The 24,307-nt window shown below is 38.6% G+C and overlaps 1 protein-coding gene across 16 annotated transcripts in view; it reads right to left on the bottom strand.

The window, feature by feature from the left end:
• LOC134218429 (collagen alpha-1(XVIII) chain) overlaps positions 1-24,307 on the bottom strand; it is an 865,092-nt gene that overhangs the window by 440,125 nt on the left and 400,660 nt on the right. For 2 of the 16 annotated variants that reach the window (XM_062697415.1, XM_062697414.1), the window contains exon 2: positions 17,696-19,526. The exons of 13 other annotated variants lie outside the window; for them this stretch is intronic. In XM_062697415.1, coding sequence (XP_062553399.1) covers positions 17,696-17,845 — 150 coding nt within the window. In that variant the 5' untranslated portion in view covers positions 17,846-19,526. Of the gene's footprint in view, positions 1-17,695; positions 19,539-24,307 lie in introns of those variants that run through there. One more of the 16 variants, XM_062697416.1, reaches the window with a different exon arrangement.

Genomic DNA, 24,307 nt, shown 5'->3' on the forward strand with positions numbered 1-24,307 from the left:
TAGTTATTCATGCATTTTATGGTACGTAGAATATAATGCACCCATTTCAAATGTTCATGGTCATCCAAGAAAACCCTGAAGTAAGGCATTAGGATCCACACCAGAGATATATCACCCTGTTTTAAATTTGGTACATGCCTTTGGGGTCCATGAATAAAATGCGTTCATGGCATATGCTGATGGTCATCCTTGAAATTTATGGAGTAAGACTTCTAGGCTTACACGAATATCTAGAGGGTCTTTAAGGTCACTCCTTGCGCCGCCTCCGTATCGACTGGTGTGCCCCCGAAAACGCGAGCACTTTGAATCTTGGATACCGTGAGGAGTGTCCTTAATCTAATTTTAATATGGTACAAGATCTTTGCGATATTAGTCCGTTTTTTCCCTCACGTTCTCAACTCACGACAACTTCATATTAGTGATATGAATGAAGTTTGTATACTACCTGGAACCAACAACAACACGACAAAAAAACTACTTGGAATTTTAATATATCAAGATGAGGTTTCACATCTTGTTTATTCTTCAATAACTACCCAGAGCTAATGACAACAACTTGAAGTACTTGAAATGCAAACATATACCAATAGCCTTCCGTTCGTGGGTTTATCTGCAGATCATTCCTATATGGAGTTCATAGACTACCTAGTACCATGGCAAAAACAAAAACTACAGCAAAAGTTCGATAACTGCAAGCCATTTAACTGCAATGCTTTTTAACTGCAATTCGATAGTTTCAACAGTTTTACAGTTATCGGACCGCTAAACTTCAAACCGATGTCAGACTCAATGATAGCTGCATTGCGCTGCACATTTAGATGCACTTTTATTACATCTGACGTCGATTGACAACCGTTTGACGTCTAGAGTGCGTTGCAGTTATCGAACGGCATTCGATAACTGAAAAGTAAATATTTTGCAGTTATCGAACGGCTACTGTACTAGGAATGCGTACATTCACTCAGATGATGTTGACCCGATTTTGTCACTCCCAGATTTTGTCTACCCCTGATTTTGCCTAACCCGATTTTATTACGTTTTCGACCCAATTTGCCGCAAACAATAGAGATTTTCATGAAATAACTTTCACTGCCTGTAGCTTATTATGAATCATTTATGAGTACCTGTTAATAAGTTCGACAAAAAAATACGGATTCCATTCACGTATTTTGCCTTGCCTTCATTACAGAGCCCACGACAATGAAAACAACTAGTGCGCTAGAGAGGTGTTTTCCCTACTAAGCTACAAAGGACCTCCGTCGTCCTCTGCAGCTTAGCGGGTACGAAATCAAATTCACAGCACCGGGCATGTAGGCGAACTCTCGCAATACATTCTCAGAACTAACTTTCTCATATATGTTTTTGTACAATGCCAACCACGTAAGATGAGTATTTAGTATTATCTGGCTCCTACACACTTGCTTCATCACCAACGGCGCTCGATGAAGTAGGGTTGTGTGAGATTGTGCCAGTTGGTCGTCAAATCCCAACCCAACCACATAAGCGAAGAGAGATCGCCTTTCGAGTTCAGTACATTCAAAGTTAATTGCCTATGTTCCGGGTATTGAGCCACCCTGGGGTGGAAATTAATTACTATGTCTGAAACTCGATTATGCATATGCACAACATGTGATAGATTAAGTTCGGAAAAGGTATTGGAGGAAAACCGCTACCTTCCGTCCCTCCCAGTTGTTCTTCAATAACTGCATCCGTTACGGAGGTTGATCCACCGACCTTGGCTCCATGGAGTTCGTAGACTACCTGGACCCCACGACAACAACAAAAACTACTTGGAATACAAACAATTGATCCGAAGATCTTGACTGCATGGAGTTCGTAGACTACCTGGAACTCACGACAATAACAAAAACTGCATGGAATACAAACATATATCAAGAAGGGGTCACAAAACTTGTTTATTCTTCAAAAGCTGCCTCCGTTACCGAGGTTGATCCCCAGACCTTGACTCTATGGAGTTTGTAGGCTATCTGGGGTCCTCGACAACAACAAGAATTACTTGGAATACACACATATACCAAGAAGGGGTCACGCAACTTGTTTATTCTTCGATAACTGCCTCATTTACGAAGATTGATCCATCGAACTTGAATCTATGCAGTTCGTAGACTGCCTAGAGCCCACGACAACAACCAGAACTACTTGGAATACAAACATATGGCAAGATGGGGTCACACAACTTGTTTATTCTTCGATAACTGCCTCCATTACGGAGATTGATTCGAAAACCTTGACTGTGTGGAGTTCGTAGACTACCTGGAACTCACGACAACAACAGGAACTACTTGGAATACAAACATATACCAAGAAGGGGTCATGCAACTTGTTTATTCTCCGATAACTGCCTCCATCACGGAGATTGATCCGAAGACCTTGACTGTATGGAGTTGGTAGACTACCTGGAACTCACGACAACAACAAGAACTACATTAAAAACAGATATATATATATATATATATATATATATATATATATATCAAGAAGGGGTCACAAAACTTGTTTATTCTTCAAACGCTGCCTCCATTACGGAGGTTGATCCACCGACCATGAATCTATGGAGTTCGTAGACTACTTGGAGCCAACGACAACAACAAGAACTACTTGGAATACAAACATATATCAAGAAGGGGTCACAAAACTTGTTTATTCTTCAAACGCTGCCTCCGTTACCGAGGTTGATCCCCAGACCTTGACTCTATTGAGTTTGTAGACTACCTGGAACCAATGACAACAACAAGAATTACTTGGAATACAAACAAATACAAAGAAGGGGTCACGCAACTTGTTTATTCTTCAATAACTGCCTCCGTTACTGAGGTTGATCCACAGATCTTGACTCTATGGAGTTCGTAGACTACCTGGAGCCCACGATAACAACAAGAACTACTTAGAATACAAACATATACCAAGAAGGGGTCACGCAACTTGTTTATTCTTCGTTAACTGCCTCCATTACGGAGATTGATCCGAAGACCTTGACTGCATGGAGTTCGTAGACCACCTGGAATCAATGACAGCAACAAGAACTACTTGGAATGCAAATGATCTGGAACTTATACTGTGAAAGCATTATATGCTAAGCACCATAAAGAGCATGTACCGTTTTTGAATTTACACGATAGACATTTGGTTACGTTAGCCCATAAGATCTTATTCCAGGGATTTTTTGGATGACTTAGGTCTTACTCCAGAGGTTTTTGGAGACCCAGAATATATACTGTGAACAACGACTATTCTAAGAAGCGCAATGAGCATGGAATATATTTGAAACTGGTTGATAGTCCTTCGGTTACGTGTGTAGACTCTTAAGCCTTACTTCAAAGATTTCTTGTATAACCATGGACAAAAGCTGTAAACCTTGACAATGGGCAAAAAGTATATGAGTTTCTGTTTCCAAAACTGTCAAAATTATCTAAATCGGTTGAAAATTGGTAAAGTTATGAAAATATCAATTTAGTGGAACACAGGTACCCTGTCGGCCATCCACGTGGTAAAAAAAATCAGATGCCCCTCCCCACGTCCCTCCTCACTGTATCAACGTGATTTTCTCACAGATGCTATATTTTATGGAGTTCTTAGATGTCACCGAGTTTCAGCTTTCAGCTATGAAAATTCATTGAAATATCACCACTTGAATTTGAAAAAGGAACACGGGTACCCCGTCGGCCGCATAAGGGTTAAGAAATGGAAAATTATGTATATTTATATGTTCTAGTCTACGACGGTGGACGAAATAAATAAATAAATAAATTGGTTTAGGCTAAGTGCCAAAGAATGAGTTTTTTTTGCGTTCGCACATACTGACACACTCATACACAGACATCACATCACATTATTATTAGCTAGGCGAACCTGCCCGATCTTTTTTGGATTGTTTTTTCCTCGTCCTAAATGTCAATTGTATACCTAGTCGTCGCCCTCTATATCGATTTTAATTCGAGCTAGATGGTTTTCTTCACAAATCACGAAAACGTAGTGTTTTTACATTTGTTCAACTTTCTCAGCGAAATGCTCTACCTTTTCATACATTTAAACACAGCGGATCGTAAGACGAATCGATTAGTGAAAAGACCGAACAAATCGGTCAACCTGTTCGTGAGTTATATTGCCTCAAAGAAAATGCAAACTCATTTTTATATATGGAGATTAGTAATTTGATCATATTTTGATGTTTACGTAACTATATCAGTCAATATCATAGCTGTAATGTTGTTAATAAACAATTACGATCATGCTGATCCATTGTCACTCGATGGATCAATATTCATTCCATTGTAGTTCAGAGCAGAAAAAAATGTTTTCATAATTTTATGGAAGATTGTTTATGTATTGTGTAAAGAATACACCTACATACTGGAAAGCTAAGTGTATATTGTTTTTCAATAGTTATTCAACAATTTTTTTGCACACATTGTTTGGGTCAACCCATTGTTTTTTATCGTTATTGATATGGATACATGTCATGAATTCAAGAAGCTGCAACCCTACAAAAACTATGACTATTGATAATTCAGGCAAGCTATATTTAAGCATTTGAAAACGTACGTTATATTTTGATTATGCATTTTGGTGGAATATTTCACGGTTCAGAAAAATATACCCAGGTACCGGATAAACATCGCGTTTTCGAAGATTAGGTTGCTTATGAGAGTTCCAAAAACTTTCATCCATTCAAATTTCTAGCCGTTGCATATTTTTAGTATTCACAAAAACGTCACAAGGAAAGAAAGTTGAGAACTGTAATGAAATTATGGACGTCATATACGAATCACCCTTCGCATGCTCATACTAAATATCTTATTCACGTCTATAAAAATAAACGCACCGTCAAACGCCAACGGCGTGACGCCGCCGCTGCTAATAAAAAATGATCTATCACGCCACTGCTGAAAATATTTTAATCGACGCCAGTCTAGCTATGGCTTAATAAGCTAAACCCCCAGCATTAAGCATTGTTTGACATAACAGCAACTGGCTCGGATCACATCCTGGGAAACCATAAAATTAGTCAGAAATCGTATATTTCCCCAACAAACCCAACCTCCTTTTTGATTCAAGGAAACAATTCAAGATGAAAATTTCATCTGATTTAAACACACTTCCAACTCCAATAAACTTTCAACAAATTATTCATTGCTATCATCTTTATCACCCTGGCACGTTCTGGCGTACCTTTTTCCCCCCGGTGAAACGCAAAGAAAAAACCTGCTATTTGCCAACACAGAAAACGAGAGGAGCAAAAGACAATCTTCATCTTGTTCACCCTGACAAACGAGTAGAAAAAAGTCCAATTTCTCACGCTGCTTTCACTCCGTAGTTTTTTTTATCCTGCAACCCCCTCCCCCCTTCCCCCTCTTCCCATCGAGGAACCCCTTTTTCTTGGCGTTCCGACAGTTGGTGGGGGGGCGGTACGGTACGGTACATCCATCGTTCCCGTCACGCAGGGCGCGTTTTTCTCTCTGTCTCGGTCGGTTGTCGGTGCTCGTTTGATGCCGCCGCCCGTCTGCATTTAATTTGAAATTCATTAAATATGAAAATGAGCGGAGGAAAACTCTCTTCGATGAACCCCATGGAGGACAACGAAAGCGCACAGAAGTATTCAACCCCATGGCACAGTGATTCCTATTTGTTAAAACGTTGAAAACGGACTACATCATGAAATTCGGTTGTTCTTTGGTAGATATTTTGAAGATTTTCTATTTTTAACAAATATATTACTTAAGTTTTATTTCGTCCTTTAGACCTGTGTTTTATTGACTGCAATTATGCAACTTGATAATTCTGCAAAGTTGAAAAGTGTAATACGATCGATTTTAATTAGCTTGGTAAGTTTCATTAAGCCAAGAAGAATAGTTTCGTTCTTTAACTTATTTTAGAGCAAAGTTTAAAACAGCTTCACATTTTGGCGCGTTCATGTTTTGATAATCACCATCCATCCATACTATCCTTTGTGTCAACTTAATTTCAACCGTTCAGAATATTCCCAATGTACTCCTTCAATCTGACAGTCGCACTTGACTTGTCAGTTAACATGTACACATTTGACAGAAACACATTACACAAACTGACAGAATCCTGCTTTGTGTGCCATTCACAGTATCATAAAACCATGCCATAATGCTACCAAACATACTTTCTAAAATGCAAAGCCGTATCCTTTTTCGCTGTACCAGACCCAATTTGTCACGTAATTTCCATTTCAATCGACGTCGCCCATTTCAATTTCATCACATGAAATCTGGTATTTCAATCCCCACATTCCAAAATTCGAAAATAAATTGACCTAAAATACCAAACAGATGTCCACACTTGGATATCACTGTGCGCTTTGTCGCCGTCTTTTGTTGGATCGCGCGCGTGCTCTTACTTAATCGTGTCGGGCAAGATTCCGCCGGGGACCAGTAATCGAAAGGATCGGAAAAAAAGTGCAAAACTGTGTCTTCTCTCTTGGGCGTGAATCCAGCGGGATTGCAGCAGATTTGTTCAAATAATGGGACACTCAACGAAATGGAGGGCAAAAAAGTCAATATTTGTGGGGCGAAAGTTTTTTTTCTTTCTTTCTTTCTCAATTTTGTTCGCGTTTAATTGCGAGCTGAGTTTAAATTCGGATGAACACCTTTCGAGAGGAAGTTGATAATGGGCAGACAATTAAAACGGGCAAATCAGTGTAGTAACAGCTTTTCTCAAACTTTGCATACCCGAACTCTTTAGATTCGAGAAACTTCTTTCAATCCACCTATTCTAAGTTTACAATTGAACAAAATTGAACTTTATCTTGCGACCAGACTATAAAAAAAATCATTCTGTTATGAGTTTCGATAGTTTCGTTTCTGAAATCGAAAATGTTCCCATCCCTCGCAAGTAAACAGAGGGCACTGGCTGCGTTGATGGTGAGCGAAAAGTGCTTCAACAAACTTTTCAAAAGCCAATCCAGTCCAGCTCAAGTGCAGATTTTCTCCCACTCTCTGCGCCGGACAGGTGCAAAAGCATGGAAATTTCAGAGCGAACCGAGCGCTTATGAAAAGGTGGAAAAATTTATTTCCCCATAGGCAGATACACATTATGAACTCTCGCCGCAGCTCATTCCGCTTGGAAGGTTTATGATTGTTTAGGACAAACTTAGCGGAAGAAATAAAATCGAAAGAAAAGATCTTATAACGAAGAAGTCGGATCGATTTATGAAACATCAACCACGGAAAGTATTTACTGAACTTTTTGCTATCGCTCAAATTTCCAGAATCGAATAAGGTTTTCTATCATATCCCCAGCATTATGTGAATGAATATAAATGGATACGAAGAAACCTGAATAATTCACCTGACAACGGTTCAATCCTTTCCCTGGTTTTGGGCGTATATGACTGACACGCTGATTTATTGATCATAAAACATATGTTTATAAATTCAGTGACATGAATGACATCTTTGAAGTTTGCCTCCTATAATCTTTCCATAAACATAATTTGGAAGTGAAATTTCCCCCATTCAGCAGAACTAAACAGCACGAGTGAGACGAAAAAGTTGATTTCCATTTAGATGAACTTGAAAGTGTTTTCGATAAGACTCGATGGGATGGAAGTCGGAGTGAAAGCTGCTGCTTTCCGCTCGAATAAAGATAGTTTTGGATCGACGCTTCACCATGGAATAGATATCCAGGGCGGTGGAGATTATTTCAGGGCACACCATTGGGAAGCAACCTTTGATCTTGAGATTCTCATTGAAATGCTGTCAAACTTCTACGCTGTTTTGGTTTGATCATGGAAAACGTATATAATATACTCCTTTTTATACCGCTTGATCTTCCAAGAGATTGAATTTGTTTTAAAATTTTATTTTCTTTCGGGATTTTTTATTCCGAGAGATTGAAGTTCAACTTTCAAATTTAATTTTTTAAGGAAGACTCGATGAATTGGGTTGCTTTTTAGTAATATGGTGGCTTGGTGTTATTTCGCTTTCGAATATGGCTGATTCACGTATTACCGATATTATAAAAGCTCAATGGACCAAGAAATATCAATATTTAACTCTGTAAATCTCCTTAACAAGTAAAAAAATATTTTGACAAGTCAAAATGATGTCATACATCTTACTTCTCACTACTCACTTGTTACTTTACTACTCACTTGTTACTTTCTCACTCTTCATTTCTCATTTCACACTTCTCGCTAACAAGTGAGAAGTATGAGGTTAAATGCAAGACGTCTCGCTTCTCACTTCCAATTTCTCAATTCTGATTTCTCAGTTTTCACTGTGAAGTGAAGTGAAAATTGGGAAATGAGAAGTGAGAGGTAAGACGTCTCACTTCTTATTACTTAATGAAAGTGAGAGATGAGAAGTGAGATGTCTTACGTCTCACTTTTCATTCCTCGTATTTCACTTCTGTGAAAAATTAGAAGTGATGAATGAAGAGAGAGAGAGAGATGTGAAAAGTGAAAAACCAGAAGTCGTATCACTTCTTATTTCTCTCTTCTCGTTTTTCTTAAGTCTCAATTATCGACATTAATGGTCGAATAACCGGTTCTGCCATATGACCTGTACAGCCAAAAGACTTTCGAGGCCAAATAGGCCTTTATGCCAATCGTTCACACTGCAAAAATCGTACGACTGCGGTGGGTCGGGTACGTAGCCAGTAACCCGGTGAAAATGGTTCTCGACAGCAAACGACACGAAACGTTTGGATGAATAATAGTTCAGCTATGAAAATCTGAGGATAATTTTGTGATTTAAAAAAATATGCGGAAACTACAATTCCGGAAAATTTACTCCAGGATCCAAAACAAAACCCAACGCGTTTTTAGCAGTAAGAGGATTTCGGATGTTCAATGCAAAGATCGTAACGAAGGGAGACCCCGGGGTTGAATATTGCCATTGTCCGCGTGATATTGAGGGTACTATTTGTCACTTCATCTCATAGCTCCCATGTTCATCTTATCAAAAACAAAGCAGTGAAACGAGTTGGTTTTATATTTTTGTGATTTTCTTTTATCAGTGCGCACGCATGTTAACAGAAAGAAGCGACGAGATTGGTGCAGTATTTCTTTGTTTTGCGTTGAGATTTTTTTTAGAAATTTTAGAAAAAGCCAAATTCAAAAAGCTTCTGCAAGAACTCTCAGAAATCCTGAAGTAATTTTAGGAAATCCGGGATATCAACATCAACACCCAAGTAACATTTTTGGTTTTACAACGACCTTGAAAACCTAAAATGTTGCTAGGGCATGTAACTTTGTGAGGGGTTCCCTCTGGAATTCAGGAGTATTTATTCTTAATTCTGGTGTTCTCTGGGTGTTCCTTATGAAATTAGGGGGAATTTCTTCTATTGAGACAGGAAGGACTTTCAGTGAAGATCTTTAAGAGTTTTCTGTTGAATTTTTGGAAGGTTTCACATTGAAGTTGCTGGAGGAGTTTTTAGTGATGCTCCTGAAACCTAGTAAAATTCTGTAAGGATATGTTGGGATAAGATATTGAAGGAACTTCAGGGTTTTCATCCTTAATTCCTTCAGGAAGTCATTTTGAATTCCTCCAGGAATTCATCCCGAATTACTCCAGGAATAAATCCTGATCATCTTTAGGAACAAATCCCAAACATTCTCAGGAGTTGATCCCGAATCCCGCCAGGAATATATTCTGAATTCACCCTGGAATTCATTCCAAGAATTGATTCTGAATTCCATCTGGAATTCATTCTGAATTCCCCCAGAAATTCATTCTGAACTCCCCCAGAAATTCATTCTGAATTCCCCTAGGAATTCATTCTGAATTCCCCCAGGAATTCATTCTGAATTCCACCAAGAATTCATTCTGAATTCCCTCAGGAATTAATTCTGAATTCTTCCCTCAGGAAATAAAAAGGAATTCATTCTGAATTCCTCCAGGAATTCATTCTGAATTCCTCCAGAAATTCATTCTGAATTCCTCCAGAAATTCATTCTGAATTCCTCCAGGAATTCATTCTGAATTCCTCCAGGAATTCATTCTGAATTCCACTAGGAATTCATTCTGAATTCCACCAGGAATTCATTCTGAATTCCCCCAGAATTCATTCTGAATTCCACCAGGAATTCATTCTGAATTCTCCAGAACTCATTCTGAATTCCTCCAGGAATTCATTCTGAATTCTCCAGGAATTCATTCTGAATTCTCCAGGAATTCATTCTGAATTCATCAGAAATTCATTCTGAATTCCATCCAGAATTCATTCTGAATTCCATCCAGAATTCATTCTGAATTCCATCCAGAATTCATTCTGAATTCCATCCAGAATTCATTCTGAATTCCCCCAGAAGTTCATTCTGAATTCCATCAGGAATTCATTCTGAATTCCCCCAGGAATTCATTCTGAATTCCCCCAGGAATTCATTCTGAATTCCCCCAGGAATTCATTCTGAATTCCCCCAGGAATTCATTCTGAATTCCCCCAGGAATTCATTCTGAATTCCCCCAGGAATTCATTCTGAATTCCCCCAGGAATTCATTCTGAATTCCCCCAGGAATTCATTCTGAATTCCCTCAGGAATTAATTCTGAATTCCCTCAGGAAATAAAAAGGAATTCATTCTGAATTCCTCCAGGAATTCATTCTGAATTTCTCAAGTAATTAATTCTGAATTCCTCCAGGAATTCATTATGAATTCACCAGGAATTCATTCTGAATTCCTCAGGAATTCATTCTGAATTCCTCCAGTCATTCTGAATTCCTCCAGAATTCATTCTGAATTCCTCCAGAATTCATTCTGAATTCCTCAGGAATTCATTCTGAATTCCCCCAGGAATTCATTCTGAATTCCCCCAGGAATTCATTCTCAATTACTCAGGAATTCATTCTGAATTCCTCCAGGAATTCATTCTGAATTCTCAGGAATTCATTCTGAATTCCACCAGGAATTCATTCTGAATTCCCAGAATTCATTCTGAATTCACCAGGAATTCGTTCTGAATTCCACCAGAATTCATTCTGAATTCCTGAATTCATTTTGAATTCACCAGGAATTCAATTCTGAATTCCACCAGAATTCATTCTGAATTCCACCAGGAATTCATTCTGAATTCCACCAGGAATTCATTCTGAATTCCACCAGAATTCATTCTGAATTCCACCAGGAATTCATTCTGAATTCCACCAGGAATTCATTCTGAATTCCACCAGAATTCATTCTGAATTCCACCAGGAATTCATTCTGAATTCCACCAGAATTCATTCTGAATTCCTCCAGGAATTCATTCTGAATTCCTCCAGGAATTCATTCTGAATTCCACCAGAATTCATTCTTAATTCCACCAGCAATTCATTCTGAATTCCCCCAAGAATTCATTCTGAATTCCCCCAAGAATTCATTCTGAAATCCTCCAAGAATTCATTTTGAATTCCCCCATGAAATCATTCTGAATTCCACCAGGAATTCATTCTGAATTCCCACTGGAATCTTGACTGGAATTCATTCTGAATTCCCCCAGGAATTCATTCTGAATTCCACCAGGAATTCATTCTGAATTCCCCCAGGAATTCATTCTGAATTCCCCCAGGAATTCATTCTGAATTCCCCCAGGAATTCATTCTGAATTCCCCCAGGAATTCATTCTGAATTCCCCAAGGAATTCATTCTGAATTCCCCCAGGAATTCATTCTGAATTCCCCCAGGAATTCATTCTGAATTCCCCCAGGAATTCATTCTGAATTCCTCCAGGAATTCATTCTGAATTCCTCCAGGAATTCATTCTGAATTCCTCCAGGAATTCATTCTGAATTCCTCCAGGAATTCATTCTGAATTCCTCCAGGAATTCATTCTGAATTCCTCCAGGAATTCATTCTGAATTCCTCCAGAAATTCATTCTGAATTCCTCCAGGAATTCATTCTGAATTCCTCCAGGAATTCATTCTGAATTCCTCCAGGAATTCATTCTGAATTCCTCCAGGAATTCATTCTGAATTCCTCCAGGAATTCATTCTGAATTCCACCAGGAATTCATTCTGAATTCCACCAGGAATTCATTCTGAATTCCACCAGGAATTCATTCTGATTTCCACTAGGAATTCATTCTGATTTCCACCAGGAATTTATTCTGATTTCCACCAGGAATTCATTCTGAATTCCACCAGAAATTCATTTTGAATTCCCCCAGGAATTCATTCTGAATTCCCCCAGGAATTCATTCTGAATTCCCCCAGGAATTCATTCTGAATTCCCCCCGGAATTCATTCTGAATTCCCCCCGGAATTCATTCTGAATTCCCTCCGGAATTCATTCTGAATTCCCCCCGGAATACATTCTGAATTCCCCCCGGAATTCATTCTGAATTCTCCAGGAATTCATTCTGAATTCCCCCCGGAATTCATTCTGAATTCCCCCCAGAATTCATTCTGAATTCCCCCCGGAATTCATTCTGAATTCCCTCAGGAATTCATTCTGAATTCCCCCAGGAATTCATTCTGAATTCCACCAGGCATTCACTCTGAATTCTCCAGAATTCATTCTGAATTTCCACCAGGAATTCATTCTGAATTTCCCCAGGAATTCATTCTGAATTCCACCAGAATTCATTCTGAATTCCCCAGAATTCATTCTGAATTCCCCAGGAATTCATTCTGAATTCCCCAGAATTCATTCTGAATTCCCAGGAATTCATTCTGAATTCCCCAGGAATTCATTCTGAATTCCCCAGGAATTCATTCTGAATTCCCAGGAATTCATTCTGAATTCCCCAGAATTCATTCTGAATTTCATTCTGAATTCCTGAATTCCAGTTCATTCTGAATTCCCCAGGAATTCATTCTGAATTCCCCAGGAATTCATTCTGAATTCCCCAGGAATTCATTCTGAATTCCCCAGGAATTCATTCTGAATTCCCCAGAATTCATTCTGAATTCCCCAGAGAATTCATCCTGAATTCCCCAGGAATTCATTCTGAATTCCCCCAGGAATTCATTCTGAATTCCCCCAGGAATTAATTCTGAATTCCCCCAGGAATTAATTCTGAATTCCCCCAGGAATTCATTCTGAATTCTCCCAGGAATTCATTCTGAATTCCCCCAGGAATTCATCTTGAATTCCTCCAGGATTTCATTTTGAATTCCCCCAGGAATTCATTCTGAATTTCCCCAGGAATTCATTCTGAAATTCCCCCAGGAATTCATTCTGAATTCCACCAGGAATTCATTCTGAATTCTAGAATTCATTACCTGAATTCCTCCAGAATTCATTCTGAATTCCCCAGAATTCATTCTGAATTCCCCAGAATTCATTCTGAATTCTCCCAGGAATTCATTCTGAATTCCCAGGAATTCATTCTGAATTCCCCAGGAATTCATTCTGAATTCACCAGAATTCATTCTGAATTCCCCAGGAATTCATTCTGAATTCCCAAGAAACTCATTCTGAATTCCCCAGGAATTCATTCTGAATTCCCCCAGGAAACCATTCTGAATTCCCCAAGGAATTCATTCTTAATTCCCCCAGAAATTCATTCTGCATTCCCCCATGAATTCAATCCGAATATCCCCAGGAATTCTAAATTCCTCCAGGAATTCATTTTAAATTCTTCCAGTAATTCATTCTGAATTGTGCAGAAATTCATTCTGAATTCCCCCAGGAATTCATTCTGAATTCCCCCAGGAATTCATTCTGAATTCCCCCAGGAATTAATTCTGAATTCCCCCAGGAATTAATTCTGAATTCCCCCAGGAATTCATTCTGAATTCCCCCAGGAATTCATTCTGAATTCCCCCAGGAATTCATTCTGAATTCCCCCAGGAATTCATTCTGAATTCCCCCAGGAATTCATCTTGAATTCCTCCAGGATTTCATTTTGAATTCCCCCAGGAATTCATTCTGAATTCCCCCAGGAATTCATTCTGAATTCCACCAGGAATTCATTCTGAATTCCCCCAGGAATTCATTTTGAATTCCCCCTGGAATTCATTTCGAATTCCTCCAGGAATTCATTCTGAATTCCCCCCGGAATTCATTCTGAATTCTCCCCGGAATTCATTCTGAATTCCCCCAGGAATTCATTCTGAATTCCCCCAGGAATTCATTCTGAATTCTTCCAGAATTCATTCTGAATTCCAGGAATTCATTCTGAATTCCCCCAGGAATTCATTCTGAATTCCCCCAGGAATTCATTCTGAATTCCCCCAGGAATTCATTCTGAATTCCCCCAGGAATTCATTCTGAATTCCACCAGGAATTCATTCTGAATTCCCCCAGGAATTCATTCTGAATTCCCCCAGGAAACTCATTCTGAATTCCCCCAGGAATTCATTCTGAATTCCCCCAGGAAACCATTCTGAATTCCCCAAGGAATTCATTCTAAATTCCACCAGGAATTCATTCTGAATTCCCCCAGCAATTCATTCTGAATTTCCCCAGGAATTCATTCTGAATTTCCCCAGGAATTCATTCTGAATTCCCCCAGGAATTCATTCTGAATTCCCCCAGAAATTCATTCTGAATTCCCCCAGGAATTCATTCTGAATTCCCCCAGGAATTCATTCTGAATTCCCCCAGGAATTAATTCTGAATTCCCCCAGGAATTAATTCTGAATTCCCCCAGGAATTCATTCTGAATTCTCCCAGGAATTCATTCTATTCTGAATTCCCCAGGAATTCATCTTGAATTCTCCAGGATTTCATTTTGAATTCCCCAGAATTCATTCTGAATTCCCCAGGAATTCATTCTGAAATTCCCCAGAATTCATTCTGAATTCCACCAGAATTCATTCTGAATTCCCCAGGAATTCATTTTGAATTCCCTGGAATTCATTTCAATTCCTCCAGGAATTCATTCTGAATTCCCCAATGAATTCATTCTGAATTTGCCCAGGAATTCATTTTGAACTCCCCCAGGAATTCATTCTAAATTCCCCCAAGCATTTGTTCTGAATTCCCCCAGGAATTCTTTCTGAATTCCCCCAGGAATTCATTCTGAATTCCCCCAGGAATTCATTTTGCATTCCCCAAGGAATTCATTTTGAATTCCCCAGGGAATTCATTTTGAATTCCCCAAGGAATTCATTTTGAATTCCCCAAGGAATTCATTTTGAATTCCCCAAGGAATTCATTTTGAATTCCCCAAGGAATTCATTCTGAATTCCCCAGAATTCATTTTGAATTTCAGGAATTCATTTTGAATTCCCCAGAATTCATTTTGAATTCCCCAGGAATTCATTTTGAATTCCCCAGAATTCATTTGAATTCCCAGGAATTCATTTTGAATTCCCCAGAATTCATTCTGAATTCCCCAGGAATTCATTCTGAACTCCCAGGAATTCATTCTGAATTCCCCTGGGAATTCATTCTAAATTCCCCTAGGAATTTATTCTGAATTCCCCCAGAAATTCATTCTTAATATCCCTAGCAATTCATTCTGAATTCCCCCAGGAATGTATTCTGAATTCCAGAAGAAATTCATCCTGATTTCCCCCAGGAATTCATTCTGAAATCCCCCAGGAATACATTCTGAATTCCCGAAGGAATTCATCCTGATTTCCCCCAGGAATTTATTCTGAATTCCTCCAGGAATTCATTCTGAATTCCCCCAGGAATTCATTTCGAATTCCCTCAGGAATTCATTTCGACTTCCCCCAGGAATTCATTTTAAATTCCCTCAGAAATTCATTTCGAATTCTCACAGGAATTCATTTTGGAATTCCTCCAGGAATTTATTCTGAATTCCCCCAGGAATTCATTTTGAATTCCGCTAGGAATTCATTTTGAATTCCCTCAGAAATGCATTTTGAATTCCCTCAGGAATTCATTTTGAATTCCCCCAGGAATTCATTCTGAATTTCCCCAGGAATTCATTTTGAATTCCCCCAGGAATTCATTCTGAATTTCCCCAGGAATTCATTCTGAATTTCCCCAGGAATTCATTCTGAAATTCCCCCAGATTTTATTCTGAACTTTTCCAGGAATTCATTTCGAATTCCTACGGAAATTCATTTCGGATTCCTCCAGAAATTCATTTCGAATTCTTCCAGGAATCCATTTCGAATTCCTCCAGGAATGCATTACGAATTCCTTCAGGAATCAGGAGAAGTTTCAGGAATATTCTTGGAGGAACTTCATTTATGGAAGAACTCCAAGAGGAATCACTGTGGGCTTCTCAGTATGAACTCCTCAGTGAACTAAATACAGTAATTCCTGTATTCCTTAATTCCAAAATTCCTTAACTTCCAAATTCCTAAGTTCATGAATTTCATGAATTGCCAATTTCCCAAATTTCTAAAATCGTTTATTCTCAAGTTCCTAAATTCTCAAACTCCTAAATTCACGATCGCACGCTATTCTTATGTTCCTATGGTTCCAAATTCCTGAATTCCTGGATTCCTAAATTAATTCTCATATTCCTGAATTTCTAAATTTCTTAATTCCTAATTTGAAACAGATTTTGCGATCGTGATTATGATTGATTTGTTCATCAGCTATGGTAGGCCTGTCTTGGCGTGGGGGTTTTCCATACCACTAACCAAGCCGCCCACAGCCAGGACGCAGGCAAGAAGATTCACGATTCGGTTGTGTTGTGTGCTATTCACTAGACGGTCTCTATGCCTTCCTTTCAGATTCTGTCGCTTCATACTTGTCCGGACCCTAGCGAACGGCGTTCAATCTGTTGATTTTTGAATAATTACGGCGTAGTTCAATCTTACAGGTATCACATGACCGATGGACGGCGGCCATTTCCGGATGATGCTTCTGATCTTATTGACGAGTTGCTTCGTGTCTTTGGCCTTCCAATCACCTTTGAATACAATGGAGCTCGGTCTACTAAAAATCCTTCAACAGTTTTCGAAATATTTTTACGTTCAAAATTGTCCACCGTGTACTTTTTCCACGATCTTTGTTCGCTTGAAAAAATGTACAATGCGGCGCACATCCTTCCTGTTTTGACGGCATGTTTGAAACAACAATTTGACTAAATATTCTAAGGATTTATTACATAAGGAAATGTTTCTCGAAAGCATTATTGTTCTTATAGAAAAGTATTGAAGTATTGAAATTCTCGTTTTATTGTGACCACCCGTAATGTAGGAATCAAATGCAAGGTTTATTATAGACGAGTGTCTTGCAACCAATTTTTTCCACCAGTTCAGCACTTCTAAAATTTGACAAACGAATGGTCATACATTGAGGCAAAAAGTTTTTTTTTCGTTCAAGTAAAAGTAATTTAATAAGCAAATGGTTTTTAAGCGAAAGGAAGCTAAATGCTATGGAATATATTTGTCTGTATTTTTTGTCAGACATAGAATAGTTCGTCTTATTACAAAACTCAACTATTTTTTATCGCCGGGAAGTTTAATTTGATACCATATAATACTCAATAGGAAATATAACATTCACATAAGTACACTACTGAATATAAATAATAATTATTAAATGATTTAGGTTAGTTAGAAATAACGTATGACATCACAACATGAAAAAACAGCTATGAAATGAAATTCAAATCAATCTCTCAGAGTGTGTTTCAACCTACTTTTTACTCCCAGAATCTATTACCCCTTTTGAACCTACCATATGTGATCGCTTAACCTCCACATCCGAAACAATTTATCCCAAAAACCGACTTTATCGCTTCACTTTTCTCCGTCAAAAAACCCAAATCCCACATAAGAACATGTGTGCAGGGCATCATCCCCCGCTCTAGATTTATCTACAGCAGTATTTCACTATAAAGGGCCTTACCTGTATCCTGGCGGCGACCCGCTCGTTATGGTACCGCACCGGAACGAACCAACCGCGGGTCGAACCGGTCACCAGAACGATCCCGAGCAGAAAGAAGCACACGAAGGCCGCTATGACGGCCTTGGCCCGGCCCGACACTACCATCGCCATGCTGCTGCGTCGATTCGGTTGGGCAAGCTCCGCTCACTCACACGGCAAACAATTTTGCAATTAATCGCCTGCGTGTGGGGTTTTGGGTTTAATTATCGAGCGCACGAGGGACACGGATCACGATCCAAAAATATTGCACTTTAATTGATTAATCTGACTGTCTGACACTTGCACCGGCGATTTTTCAACTTTTCGACCACCAACGATGCGTTACGCGAAAATTTATTCCGCAATTATTCATCAATTGATAAAGCAAATAGGCATCAATTTTATTTATTCAACGCGGAGCAATGTGACGAGTAAACTTTTATTTCGAACTTTCCGTGGGCAGGGAGAGCGGGTCGGGGTCAGAAATCCGGATATGTATATTTTACTTTCCGGACGCAGAATTGATGGGAAGCGATCAAACAACGCGGGACACGGCGGCATACACAAAGGCGCTGCACAGCTGGTTGCCCATGAGTAGGCGCAGCAATTTTTCACTAACTTTTTTTTCCCCTAGATGGCACGGCTGGAATATTCAATCACTTTCGGCTCACTTTCGTGACCACGAGGTGCACGGAGGGGGGAGAGAACTTCACTCTCGGATGGTTGGTACTCGTCGAACCGATTAAGCTTTTCGTGCCATGAAGTAATAACACTTTTTCTTCGGGTCGTTTGCACTTTATGTTGCCTAAATCCGGGCGCTCCGGGCGAAAGTTAGGCGAGGAGGAGTTGTCTGATTAATGAACGTACACTTTTCTTTTTCTCTAGTTTAATTTAGTGCCTACATGCATAAACTAGGTAACAATAGTCTAAGGAGGGAACCCAATTAGGGTTGACTGTTTTCGGGGCACCTTTCTTGGTTGTGCAGCGGAGATCCTGATGGTAATCGCTTAATTATTTAATTAGGTTTCTTTATGTTTTCGGTAGGTCATTTCAGTGATAAATCTCTTACTATTAGTAACGGAAGATTAAAACTTCACAGACTTTACTATAAGTGTGCGGCTTTGCCAGTTCTAAAATATTTAAATTTCACTCCAGACTCAAAATAAGCTCTCCTAAAAACTGTTAAAATTTAACGATTTTGAATTTTATGCCCATTAAAAAACTTTTATTCATTCAACCTTCATTTAATTGACTCCTGCATGAGCGGAAACTTCAGCAATTAAAACTTTTCCCACGTTTTTCTTCAGTACACTCATATAGAATTTCACATCGGCATCCAACAATATCACAGAACGTATTGATTTTCGCCTTTCCTTTGCCGGCCTCACATCGTAGTCCTTTAAATCCGTATTTGACTTAGTCCTTCGGTAAAATCAATAACACAGCAACTAATCATCGACGTCCCGGCCGAGATTTCTTTCGAGTAAGCTGCAACCAGTTCCAGCCGGGGCTCGACACTTATTCAATTATGCTAATTATCTTCGGGAATCTCCAACCAACGGCGGCGAGTCTTTTTGCCTCCTTTTCCTCGGTCTAGTTACTGTGTTTCAGTATCAAATTTTGGTCACGTTTTTCGGTTCGTCCTTCTTTCTTCCCCTGTTTGGGGCCTGTTATTTTTGGCTCACGCTTCAATGATTCATTTGACGGGGTTTTTCGGCTCAAAACGGGAAGAAAGCGCTGACGTCGACAGTGACGATGGAATTTTATGCAGGTTCAGTTGCCCGTTGGATGGGCGTTTTTTTTTCGGGGCGTTCTGGAAATAGAGCTTTCGTTGAAATAGGACTCGTTCGCGGATCGAAACGAGCGGATCTCGATGGTGGAGCGGAGTTACTAATGGCTGCTGGCTAATGCCGGTATGGATTTTGGTAGGTTATTTTTATACTTGAAGTTGTGACTTCGCTGTCAAGTTGAGAATTTGGAATATCTGTGCAATAAATCATTAAGAGTTGTTCTGCAATAACCACTTTTGTAGACGGAAAATAAAAGTGTGAAAACATGTCCAATGATGTTGCATTATTTCTTCTCGAGTTGAGGAATTAAGTTCGTCATGAATGTTGCTACATTCATGCTATTGAATAATAGAAGACGATGATATAGACAAGGCCATAATGTTTTGTGAGCGAACTTGACTTACGTTATCGTTATATCAGGTTTGTGTTTTCGGTAGTAATGCCAGAAAGAAGAAAAAGAAGAACGATGCCGGCCACGGCTTCACAGTCTATTCAGGAATAGGAGAGGAAAATAGTTCGGAACTTATTGTTACTGAAGAACGAGGAATCCTATGCATCTCCGAGCGCCACGGGGAAGGAATATTCGGTTATGTGATAAGTAAGGGTATGCGATAAAACATTTTTTCCTGACGAAACGAAACGAAATTAGAAATGCTATTGTTAGTTCGGAACGAAACGAAACGAAATTCAGATTTACTTCCGATACTTCGAAACGAAACGAAATTGAGGTCCATTTGATTCGAAATTTTTCGAAACGAAACGAAATTAAAAAAAAAACTCCGCTGAATTTTCATTGAATTTTTTTTGCATTATATACATAATGCAAAAAACTAATAAAAAGAATACGAATAAATAAAATTAATTTTGTTTAATATTGTTAAAGAAAAATAGTGTTACCCAAATTCCATAGGTAGAATCTAGCTTAATTTTACAAATGGACATAAGTAACAGATCAGTTTGTACCTGTTTACCATTTTCAAAAGTATGCCTCTTTACCATAAACAACGTAAAAATATTCATCGCTTAATATTTCCAACAGGCATCAGTAAAAATAAATTAAAGCTGATTGTTTAACTGCAATCAACAGATTTCATATTTATTGGATTTGTTCATCATTTTGAAAAGTATTACAGAGATTCACCACCCTTCCATTTCAATCGACATCTTGAATAAAGTCTCCAGGCAAATTTCCAACCAAATTCATGAAGATTTATTGAATCTGTGAGACTTTCCAAACAGCTGTTGGTTGCAGTAGTACACACTTAATCTTTTTACCGGGATGTCAGCAAAATGGTCAACTTTTACCGAGATTCGCACAGCCGTGCCTCAGCAAACATGTTTTTTGCCGAGATTTCTGTCAAAATTGCTGGAAATCAGCAAATAATATGCCGAAAATCAGCTAACAAACATCATTTTTGCCGGATAATCAGTTATTTATTTTGCTGGCGCACGGCTATGCGGATGTTTACCGAGCTGCAGAAATAAAAACTAAGTGTGTAAACTCGACTTTTTCTAAATTTTTACTGAGGTCTGATGGAAATATTAAGCGAGCATTTTTTATTTGGTTATGGTGAGGGGCATTTTTCATCCATCATTTTTTCTCGGCCTTTGAAGATAAACGAAAATCGTGACTGCTAGACGAAAACCTTTTTCGTTTAATCACTTCACCTCTCACTCACTTTTTGTGAGAACGATTAGAAAAATTCTATGGTGCGCTGATGGGAGTCGGACCTTAACAATAATAGCTGTGAGATGCTCTTACTCTAGCAACACCATTACGCTATCTGCATGTAGGCATTAGGTTACAAACGTCCCGGATTATGCGGGACAGTTCCGGGTTGAGCCTACTTGCCTCACATTGCCTGGCGCCCCGGAAAATGTTCTCCATTCCATGATGACTCTGTAAAGCCTAGAAATTCAAACCATTGGAAATAGAATGTAAAAAAACCTATAACAGATCTGAATAATTAAGAGAATATAGGGAACTTGAACCTACTGAAGTTGAGGGTCTTGAGGGTCTATTAAAGTTTTAGGATGAAGGTAATTTTGAGTATCCAAACAATTTTCACAATATTAAAAATACACAATCAGTTTTTATTTCTGCAGCTCAGCATAATAAAAAACAGACTTCCGTACAAAATACGGTTATTTGCTGATTTCCAATAAACTATTTGCTGTGTTTTAGCAATAAAAATAGGCATACGTGTTTGCTGAAAGCTAGGACATGATATGACAATTCAATCGTGTCTGCCTTGTTACTATTCAGTCGGTAGCTCTGATGAGGTGGTCGCCAGTGTAACCAATTAATTTGGTACAGAACCTTCCATACAATATGTTTCAAAAATCGATGTTTATCTTCCTCGATAGAAACAATCTAAACTCGATAGAAATATCCATTATTTATGTAAGAGAAGCGAAAGTTACAAGCACAAAAGACACTCACTTACACTTACTTAAATATAACTGCTAGATGGAAAAAAATGAATATAATGCTTAAAATCAACAGTTATACATCTTTTCAGACCTTGAGAACAATGTATAAGCCTTTAGAACGCAGACATTTACGTTTATTGCTAAATATTAGGGAGAGTGCTAGTAATGGACCCCGTGCGTATAATGGACCCCCTGAACAAAAACCAAAAGTTAACGCTGGAATCAACGATTTCCTGCAAATTTTCATTGGATAAAGTTGCTTCACATATCATGGTAGTTGTTTTTGGCGTGCCAATGAAATAAGTCTAAAAATGGTGTTTGGATCATGTTTTCCATCAAATTTTCACGGTAGGTAATCATCCAATCTATATATCTTCTTCTATATACATAAAAATGAATTTCTGTCTGTCTGAACCTTATAGATTTCGAAACTACTGAACGGATCGGCGTTAAAATTTGTATGTAGAGGTTTTTGAGGCCGGTGAAGGTTCCTAAGATGGTTCGAGATCCCTCCATCTTTTGGAAAGGGGGACTCCCCTACAAATGAAACATCAATTTCTTCATAACTCAAGAAGTATTCAGAAAATAAATCAATTTTAGGCGAAACGAAGTTCTTCGGGTCTGCTAGTGTTGAATAAGCATAATGATTATAAAAAATCGATGAAAGACCCGGTGAATTTTCGTATTTTTGTCGTTTGAAATTGCTCCGCATTTTCAACCCAACGTGACAAATAGAAATGCGTGGTGCGGGGCAAGTTGAAACAACTGTTCAAAACGTCACCCTCGCAATTTAAAATGAATTTTTTTTTTCCAGAATTCACATTGGTCCGTAAATACATTCGGATAATATAAAGCTTCTGAAAATAAATTTAATAAATTTTCGCCCATCCCGTCATGAATGCAACCAACCTGCAATTTCCACTCAAGAATAGAATTAAAAGGGGTCATGTTCAAACTGCATGGTCTTGTTTTGAGATTCTTAATCTACTTTTCCTCGTAGTGAGCACTGGCTTTCAAAAAAATAAAATAGAGCATGTAACCATTTTGTTAACTCCACCTTCCACTTCCCTAGTCCCCTATTTCTTCAATCGAGCGGTTTGTGAGAGATATGCTGGTTAATTAATGTGAATTTACGAAGAAGCCACAAACGAATTGATCAAGCGCACAATTCAAGCGAACCAAATAATTAACCATCCTGAAAAGTAATCCGAGTAAATATCAAGATGGACAATACAAGAAGGATTTGATTTTCAAAATTCTAGAACAAAGCCTACTATTTTATCACTTTTCCTTAACAGGAGACAATTTTGAGCTAACGTCTGAAAGATATTCAAAATCATCAGAAGTTTACATCAACATTTACATGGGACTCTTATGAGTGTCCTGGCCAGGGACGGGAACGGTTGACATTTCTTTTTATCATTCATTCTACCACGATGTAAAAGAAAAACAAAAACACGGCAGCCGCAGCAGCAGCCACGACCAAGCAGACGACAGTCAGCACATGATTTTATTATTTTCTCTCCCTACAATTAACGTTTCTGTACGCTTATTTCGCGACGTATGACCGTTTTTGGTGGTAAATGATTATTTCTCTACTCCTTGCTCATTTTAGAGACTAGAACTAATGAATTAGTACCAACGGCTAGCATTCTTTCTGGGCTTTGCGCCACAGGCAATTAAACTCGAATCTGTTCTGTTTGCGCTGCGCACGAACCGAAACAAAAAATCTGCTGACTGCACCGACGGCTCGACTCTCACGCAGCAGCAGGCAGGAACATACAAACAGTTTGCCTCATCGTTAAAAAAAAAGTCACAATGAGGCGACATTTTTTTTGGAAAACTGTTTCGGTTTGTGCGGTGCGTGAAATTTGATCGGATAAAATGTAAACATTCGCATAATCACAATGTTTTACTGTACATTTCCCAACACTGGTCCTGGCAGTACAGTCACCATACCAACCTTGTGCATCTTAGGTTTCACTGAGTACTATATTTTGTTTTTGATACGGCAAAATTGACTAATGTCTGTATATAGCGCAGTGTTTCAACTTGCCCCGATACGTGGGGAAGTTGAAACGATGCATATAAAAATATAATTTCAGTATACTAACTAGTTATAGGAAAGTTTGGTAAGGTTGCTAATTTTTTATGTATAATCTTTGCCCCGAACTAGCAAATGCCGCAAACGAACTCAAAATTTATCAAAGAATGATTTTTTTATAGCACTACAAAGTTCAACTTGAAAAAAAACCGTTTCAACTTACCCCGATCTCCCTTACAAAATTTTAAATAGAGATTGAATGGCTTTATTCAGCGGCGCAGCCTAATTTTTTTACGATATGAAAATTTTAAATATTAAAGATTCATT

This window comes from Armigeres subalbatus, chromosome 2, assembly GCF_024139115.2.
Source record: "Armigeres subalbatus isolate Guangzhou_Male chromosome 2, GZ_Asu_2, whole genome shotgun sequence".
NCBI classification, from domain to species: Eukaryota; Metazoa; Arthropoda; class Insecta; order Diptera; family Culicidae; genus Armigeres; species Armigeres subalbatus.